The following is a 9,611-nucleotide window of genomic DNA, read 5'->3' on the forward strand; positions in this document are numbered from 1 at the left end:
CTGCTGTACTAAATTTTGTACTGATATAACTGTTCAATTCAGTAGGGTTTCACTAGCCAACCCTCCCTCTCAAAACAAAAAAACCAACCCCCCAAAAAACCTGCTATAAGAGTCAGATCCATGCCATGAACTAGCATTATGGAGGGGAAAAGTAGGCATCCACATGTAGGCACCTTAATCACTGAATTCATGGCAATATCACCAGTAGTCAGTGGAAAGTGTAATATACTGTTCTGAAAATCTGACTATCCAATGAGGTGGCTAAAATACGGGTGTAGCATAGTATATAAGGTCCTAAACATTTTGGTGACAGTTGAAGGTTGGATGAACCATTTTCTGGTACAGTATCAAAACAGAATATATCTCAATTCCAAATAGTGCCTCAGTACCCCATGAAAATCATTATTAGGTGGATTTTACTACCGTTCTCTTCAATGGGATAAGTTAATATAAGTATTCCACATGCCACTCAAATTTTTCCCTTCATGGGGAAGAAAGAAGGTGCATGAGAGAAATCCCACATCAGACATCTAAACTATAGTTATAAAGGTCTAGGGCTGCTCTTTTGGGCCAGAATATTTCAGGTTTTGATCAATAATGGGGTCTGCATTTCCCTTTTCAAGCATCCTTCCCTTTAATCAAATATTAAAATTTGTTATGAAGAGCAAACACTTCTGTTTAGAAAAGCAAAATCTGTCTGGAAGTATGTCATGAATATCAATTAACCACTTTTGACTATACTTTTCTAACAATATAACCTGAGGTTTTCATTTCACCATATATTATTAAATTTCCATAAAAGTCCAGACGGTCACCTGTCAACAACAATTAAATGTAAGAACAAGAAAGTCTCTTGTGTAGATTATGTGTCAGTGTTAATTTGTTGTAATTTTGCCTTTATTGAATGCATATCAATGGTTTATTCTTTAGAAAACCTCATACTTTGTATAACTTCAAAGAATTTTACTGCACCAAGGATCTCAATAAATAATAAATAAATAATCTCAATAAAGTGCTACTTGATGTTCTCAAATCTGTACCAGTTGTCCATATTGTTCAAGGCATAGCTCCGATTTGTTTGGTTTGCAATCTGGAGTGTTTACAAACACTTTGGTTTTGAGATGCTGGTCATTGTCACACTTCTGGGTTATAAACTGGAAGCAGTTTTCAGCCCAGTAGCTTTATAATCTCAAACACTAGCTCTTCTCCTACTGCAGAGACAGCTTTGAGAGCAATTTAAGTGTAAAATGGTAACAGTAGTATGTGACAATAAAGAGGGGAAAATAGCTGGTGAATAAAGATCAAAATACCTGAGGATGCTTTTCACATTTCTTTCACTAGGGAATCTGCAAATTCGGTACAGCCTAGGAGGCACCAAAGAGCCATATAACATTGATGTCGACCACAGAAACATGGCAAATGGACAGCCCCATACTATTAACATCACACGGAATGGACGGGACATAGTACTGCAGGTAAGCAGACAGTAAAGGTTTCTTGATTCCATTACTTGTAGCTTGTAGCATTTTATACCTTGATAGTCTCCATCTCTTTGAAGATATCAGTGGAATTTAGGAAATGAGAAGTAGATTGGGTTCTCTTTGCAGATCGCGCTCCTAGGAGTTAACAAAAGCTATTCTCTCCCTCTATTGCATCAAGTCACGTTGTTCTGAAATCCACATTCTAGTGTGATGACAGCTGGGCTTCTATAGGTGTCACTGTAGATGCTCAAGTGCATGAGAGACATCTGGGCTGATAGATAACGTGGGACTTAGGATAAACCTGCACCATTCTGGAGCAGCGGCTGGAAGCCAGGAGGGATACCCTACAGCATCTTAAATGACTGCAGAGCCTGATGCACAGACAACTAAATACCATGCCATAAGTCCTGAGTCTGCAAATGAAAATGTCTTTAAATTTAAATTTACCCTGCAGTCCAGTGAAATCGGAAGAGCTGTTCTGCGAAGATGAGCAGATGCTTAAGTGTTTGTGTGACAAGAGTCTAAGACAGAGAATATTATTGAAGGCACATAGCTCTAGCTTATTTAGTTTTTGGTACAGCACAGGCAGGAACTTCATCTCTCCGTTTACAAACCTTTGAGATAATATAATACTATTTAAATAACTGAGGAGAGCGCTGCAAGAAGCAATCAATGTTTCCAGGCAGCTTTCTCTCTGTGGTCATTACAGCACTCTGTTTTCATTCTCTGGTTGTCACATCTGCAAACGTGGAAATTGCAGCAGGGTATGAGAAGAGTTTTGTTGGCAGGAGAGTCAGGTAGATGGGATAGATTAATCTGGATTTGATAGTTCATAAGAAGCAAACCAAAACCAGTAACAAATGAAATATAAAAAGGGAAAGTCTCCTTGGGAACCAAGCCAAAAGGTGAAGGATAGTAGCTGTCACAGTATTATCTACCTAAAGATTAAAATAGATCCCTGACAGTTATTGTTTCAAGGCATCAAAAGGAAACCTTTCCAGTGCATTACAATGTCATTTGATCCGAGGCTCTCAGTACTCAGAATAACACTGGATGCATTGAAGTAGACGACAGAAAATTAGAAAATTTGGAAAATGTCAGATAATCTAAAAAATATATAGGTGATACATCCAAACACTTTTCAGGCTTTTAGAGGTTGGGAGGGGTATATTTTGATATATGCATCTTTCTTGCATGCTGTTGCATTTGGATTTATTTCTCTTACTGCTAAATGGAAGCTAAAGAAGACCTACAGTTAGGTTGCCTTCTGCTGTTAAATGCTTCTATTTGGGGGAGGTATGGGATGTTTCCTATAGAGTCATAGCTGGCTGATTTAGACAGCTGTAAAACTAAATAAATTATTTTCTGAAGGGATCAGATGAGATACCTTGCCCACTTGGAAAATATGTACACAGTTAAGTATCCCAGCCTTGCATCAACTCACCTACATTTGGGGCCCAACCATTTTTTTTCCCAATGTTTTATGGGACTGCTACCTGTCTAGGGCTTTGAAGAGCCAGAAACATTTTGCTTAGTGTTGCTCTGCTGGGGTAAAAATTTCTTAATCTAGTCAGTGTGCTTAAAACACAGCTGGTTTATGTAATCAGAAAGCAGATGCATTTGAGGCTTATTAAATGAGACGATCTGTCTTACGCATATGCAAGAATAGGGAAAGTAAGGACCCATACAAAGAAAATCCAGAAATCCTACCCCTACTGTATCCTGAAACAGAAGATTTCTATCAAATTTTGTTTATTCTTGTGGTGGGTTGACCTTGGCTGACTGCCAGGTGCCCACCAAGCTGCTCTGTCACTCCCATCCTCAACTGGACAAGGGGAGAGAAAAATATAACGAAAGGCTTTGGGTCGAGATAAGGACAGGGAGAGATCACTCACCAATTACCATCACGGGCAAAACAGATTCGACTTGGGGAAATTCATTTAATTTATTGCCAGTCAGATCAGAGTAGGGTAATGAGAAATAAAAACAATTCTTAAAACATGTTCCCCCGACCTGTCCCTTCTTCCCGGGCTCAACTTCACTCCCGAATTCTCTACCTCCTCCCGCCGAGCGGCACAGAGGAATGGGGAATGGGGGTTGTGGTCAGTTCATCACACGTTGTCAGTGCCGCTCCTTCCTTCTCACTCTCTTCTCCTGCTCCAGCATGGCGTCCCTCCCACGGGAGACAGTCCTCCACGAACTGTTCCAACATCGGTCCTTCCCACGGGCTGCAGTGCTTTATGACCTGCTCCAGCACCGGTCCTTTCCACATGTCCTTTCCACAGGATGCAGTCCTTCAGGAACAGACTGCTCCAGTGTGGGTCCCCCATGGGCTCTTAAGTCCTTTCAGCAAACCTGCTCCAGTGTGGGCTCCTCTGCACGGGTCCACAGGTCCTGCCAGGAGCCTGCTCCAGCGTGGGGTCTCCATAGGGTCACAGCCTCCTTTGGGCATCCAACTGCTCTGGCATGGGGTCCTCCACAGGCTGCAGGTGGACATCTGCTCCACCGTGGACCTCCATGGGCTGCAGGGGCACAGCCTGCCTCACCATGGTGTTCACCATGGCTGCAGGGGAATCTCTGCTCCGGTGCCTGGAGCACCTCCTCCCCCTCCTTCTTCACTGACCTTGCTGTCTGCAGGGCTGTTTCTCTCACATATTCTCACTCCTCTCTTCAGGCTGCTGTTGTGCAGCAGTTTTTTCCCCTTCTTAAATATGTTCTCACAGAGGCGCTCCCACCGTCGCTGATGGGCTCGGCCTTGGCCAGCAGCGGGTCCATCTTGGATCTGGCTGACATTGGCTCTGTCAGACATGGGGGAAGCTTCTGGCATCTTCTCACAGAAGCCACCCCTGTAGCCCCCCTGCTACCAAAACCTTGCCACACAAACCCAATACAATTCTCCATAAGGAAGTTGATTTTTTTACTTATGTGGTTACGTTCTGTAAATGAGAGAACTGATATGAACAGAAATGGATCTGTTAATTAGATTGTTCACTTGAAAATTAGTCCTGTTTTCAAATATAAATTCTTCATGGTGCTTGAAAATACAGAAGATAGAAATACAATTTTTCTCAGTATCCAGAGGACAAATCATAAAGTATGAGTTTTCTCTTGCAGATCTGAGCAGTGAGCATTTGAGTAGACTTTTATTTCCTGCTAAATCCTTCTCCAACCTGATGAGCAGCTGGTTTGCTTGCTTTTAAAGAAGACAGCTTGCTTGCCAGGTGCTGTTGCTCACACTTCCACATCTCTACATGGCATAAAAGTGTCACAAGAAGGATTTATTTCTCATCAAAGCTTCAATTCAAGAGCACTCAGTTAGTATTTTTGAGATCTTAACAGCAAGTTCATACTTAGAATACCTGTCTTTCTAACTTACTGTAATAACCCTGTAGTGCCAGAGAGATTTAAAAAATCTGCAGCCAGGCAATAAATTGCCACCATATGAACTATGTGAACCTGAGTTTTATCATGATTCTCAGGAGTTTCATTTATATATTAATACAGTAAAAGACTCATTATTGAACTCTATGAGACCTCACCCGATGCTGGCAGACAGAAGACCACTGATTACCTACATAAAGTCAGAGTTACTGTCCAATCAATCAGAATTTGAAGTGAGCTTTGAAATAAACATTTCCACCATATTGTATATTCATAAGGTAACAAACAAGCACAAGAACAAATATTTAGTGTCAATTGTTTTCATTAGAATTACATCCCTATTCCTAACATACCAAAACAGTCAAGACTAAAGGCAGTAGCAAAGACTCTGCCAAAAGATTTTTATATTTCAGTTTTCTACATTCACTGACCACAGATAAATCAATAATAAGTTCTACATTAAATAACAAGCTCCTATTTGTGATGCCAGTGGTTTCTCAAAGATAAGATTAAGGATATACAGTTCATTTAGGTGTCAGGAAAACCAAATGACATAAATTCAGGGACAAAGATCTGCTTATTTTCTGTTGTTTCCATGAGGTGGGTAAAATTACCATTTGAATGGTAAGAATTCCTATCTCTCGCCTCTAGTAAAATACCAGATACTAGTAACCATGGCACACCTCCAAGGCTGCATTAGTTCACCTGTGGCAAGAAAAAGCCCAGACTGACAGATGAGGAACGCATTGTCCCAGTAAATGACATTTCAAGAGCTGAGCTTTAGGTCGTGGAGGGCAAGTTTTACTTTGTTTGACTTCATTAAAAGGTTTCATGCTTCAGCAGCGTATTTTCCATATCATAAAAACCAGATCACTCTTTACCAAGTGTTCATGGGTGATTAACACTATTCACACATCAGTAAAATCGTCTTTTAAGAAAGCCAAGGACAAAAACTCCCTAGCAGAGGTTCTGATCCAAAGCCCATTGAAGTCAATGCAATGCCTTCCATTGACCCCAGCAGGCTTTAAGTTGTACCTTAAAGAACTGCAACAGTTGCATAGTGCAAGACTCATACCTCCTGCTTCTGTGTGTGTCCCCAGAGTAAAATAAGGGTGGAATTTGGATCAGACACGTTTGTGTTCTGTTGCACAAAGCTATATCAGCATGTTACAAAGAAAAAAAAAAAGAAAGAAAAAAAAAACATATGATGTGCTTTAATTTGCAATGGAATAAAGCTGACTGATAGTCAACAGACTTGGACTGGGCCTCTCAGCTTCCATACTAAGATATTCTTGTAGATTCTCAACAGATCTCCAGTTCTTCATACCTGCTTTAAAGCCATTTCTAGCAATGGGTTATGAGTCACAGCTTCTAATGCCTTCTTTGTTCCTGGAAAGGTTTAGACCTGAGCAACTTCTTCAGGACTCCAGTGTTCCAAACCCATCCATGTACTTTCAGGACAACTATCAGCAGCCAGTGCACATCTGCTCAGAAGACCATATGGAAGGATAGCTGACAGTTCTCTCTTTCAGGCTTGAACTATATGGAGAACTGTGGTAGAGAGGCTATACACAACAATACCATATATTCACAATGTTAATTGCTGACTCCATTCAAAGTGAATGTAATTATGAGGCCTTATGGAAATCTTGACCTGAACTCAGCTATTCATAAGACTAAGAATAATCCAGAAAATTTATTTGTACAGATCTCCATTTTCCAGCTTCACCAGCGGCAAGCAGTAGAAATATCCATCTTCTGTGAAAAATAATCAACGAAATGTTTGACCCTTACCCAAATGAAACCAAGAAGAAACAGAATTTTTGCAAGTCCGTTCTCTTATTGCCATTTTGAACTCTGCGCTACTTGAAAAGAAAGAACACTTGCAAACTCCTCAATGCTTAAAAAACATAAATCACACAATGTTAATTCAAAATGAATCTGAAGTACAAAATAAAATGGTAAACATAATAGTAACAAAATAAAAAAAGTGAAGTAGAGCAAAGCAGTCTGCATATAATCCCAAGCTTAAATGCAATGAATATATCAAAGATTTTTATATTTATAGATTAAAATTGTGTCTCATTAAAGGGAGTGGGAACTTTCTCATAGACTTCAGTGAGGCTATAATTATACCTCCTATCATTATTGTTGCTGTAGAATCATACCTAACTACCATGTTTCATATATTTTGAAGCCTCAACAGAATATGATTACTCTGTTTGAGCTCTTGCTTAACAGAGGCCATAAAATTTCACCAAATGATTTTCTGCAGCTAACCCAAAAGCAATGATAGCAGTATAACACATTTTCTATAAAGACATTTTATCTAGCTTTAAAGACTTCCAATGATAGAAAATGTACCATATCCTTTGGCCATGCCTTCCAACGGTTAAGTGCCATTCCTGTAAAGAATCTGCACCTAATTTACAGTTTGAATTCTGCAGACTTCAGCATTTAACTTTGGGATCTTTGTGTCTATGCCTGATAGATGAAAGAATTGTTTGGTGTCAGGAGTCATTCCCCTTCACACATCTTTTAGAGATGCTGATTAAAACATCTTTTCATCTTGTCTGTAAGAAGCTAAATAAATTGAGGTATTTTAGTTTACCATCAGAAGTATATAATTTTTGAGCCATAAAACAATTTTATAACTCTCCTCTGAAAACTTTCCCATTGAGTCACATTTTTAAAACCTTTACCTTAGGATTAGACATGGTAATGGTAATTATGGCATAAAAACAATGTAGACATGCATATTTATTTATTTATTTATTTAGCTATTTATTTCCTTCGTTTTCTGGGCAAACATGCTGCCACAGCATCCTTTGGACAGTGCTCTAAATTGTCCAGACTCCTGATTAATTTGAAGACTGGTTTAACTAGCATTTCACTGACTGGTAAGGAATGGGGAAGTACAGTTCATGATTTGAAAGAAAACAGCCAGACAGTATTTACAAATTCCAGAGCAGCTGGCATGAATAAAATGTTTTAAATATCCAGGACTTCAACCACAGTTAATAGTAACATGTAAACCATAGTTAATACCAATGCAACTGCAACCCTCTGTTTTTTTTCTAATAATCAGGTATATCTATTATATTAAAAGTATTTTTAATGAATTTCCAAGCAGGTTTTGCTTTAAAGAAAAAAAAATAATTTGTTCTATTAATAGTAAAGGCCTGCCTGCTGAAATGAATTACTTAAAGTCCCTGGAGATACGTCATTCCCACTATGTATTGCCATTCTGCAATGGCAATGTATTACTCAAAATGCTAGTGCAACAGAAAGGCAAATGCAGATCATTTTCTAGAGCAGAACCATACATCACATCTGCATGTTTAATGCATTAGCACTCAGTTTACCCATAGCTACTAAGCTCTTTTTTTCAATCAGAAGTCACAAGAAAATGTTTTTTGCTCAGATTTGAAAATAGAGTTTTTCACAAATAGGTGACAAAGTAGCATAAAAAGCTATCGATATGAGAAATTTTGAAAATAAAACAAAGCTTATATTGATACAGTATCTCATTCCTGTAACCCTAAACTCCATCTGTTTTCCAAAACATAAAGAAATACAGACCCTCATCTTTGTATACTTCAAATTCCCTCAAAGTATAATGATGTTACAGGTGTTGCAGAAGACTAGGTGTTCAATTCTCAAAAGAGACTGTAAACAACAGCAAGAAACAGCAGAACAGAATTTAAATCATATGCATCAGAATCAGAAATGAATGAATAGTTCACTAATTAATAATTTTTTTACCTATTGTTTTGTGCTCACAGGATGTCCATGAGCTCTTAGCAGTTTTGTTGATTTTATCCTTCACTGAATTTACTCAACTTCTTTATTTTACAGTGTGACTTACAATCTTTCAGGTAAAGACAGCAGTATAGGTAGGCAGGAAGCTCATAAATGAGCCATTTCTACTTCCTTTTTGTGCACGATGGAGCTGGTCAGTGGCATCTGCCAAGATAAGTCAGCACATCCTCACTGAATCCCAGCTAGCTGGAAGTCAAGCAAAATGTTTTCATAAACAAGAACTCCTGTCACTCATCAGTAAATGAGAGGGTGGAATATCCATACCCTGAAGATGAGAACGTGGAGTCAGATCTTTCTCTTACTGGCAGCTATGCAGTGGGGAAAACATCATCCATAGAGGCCCATCTGAGGGCAGCATCTCTCCCTGTGGTTGTAAAACCTGAGCCTGCCGCCTTCCCTGTAGAATCATAGAATCATTAAGGTTGGAAAAGACGTCTAAGATCATCAAGTCCAACCGTCGACCCAACACCACCGTGCCCACTAAACCATGTCCCTAAGTGCCGCATCTACATGTCTTTTAAATACTTCCAGGGATGGGGATTCAACCACTTCCCTGGGCAGCCTGGTCCAATGTTTCACCACTCTTTCAGTAAAGAAATTTTTCCTCATGTCCAATCTAAACCTCCCCTGTCGCAACTTGAGGCCATTTCCTCTCGTCCTATCGCTAGTTACTTGGGAGAAGAGACTGACACCCACCTCGCTACAACCTTCTTTCAGGTAGTTGTAGAGAGCGATGAGGTCTCCCCTCAGCCTCCTTTTCTCCAGGCTAAACAACCCCAGTTCCCTCAGCCGCTCCTCATAAGACTTGTTCTCCAGACCCCTCACCAGCCTCATTGCCCTTCTCTGGACACGCTCCAGCACCTCAATGTCCTTCTTGTAGTGAGGGGCCCAAAACTGAACACAGTATTCGAGGTGCGGCCTCACCAG

General features: G+C 39.7%; 1 protein-coding gene across 1 annotated transcript in view; it reads left to right on the forward strand.

The window, feature by feature from the left end:
* Nucleotides 1–9,611, forward strand: part of CNTNAP2 (contactin associated protein-like 2) — a 972,464-nt gene that overhangs the window by 874,233 nt on the left and 88,620 nt on the right. Inside the window, exon 20 of the mRNA XM_019470872.1 lies at nucleotides 1,342–1,475. Within this exon, the coding sequence (XP_019326417.1) occupies nucleotides 1,342–1,475 (134 nt within the window). The remainder of the gene's footprint in view (nucleotides 1–1,341; nucleotides 1,476–9,611) is intronic.

This window comes from Aptenodytes forsteri, unplaced genomic scaffold (assembly GCF_000699145.1).
Source record: "Aptenodytes forsteri isolate BGI_AS27 unplaced genomic scaffold, ASM69914v1 Scaffold282, whole genome shotgun sequence".
NCBI lineage: Eukaryota > Metazoa > Chordata > Aves > Sphenisciformes > Spheniscidae > Aptenodytes > Aptenodytes forsteri.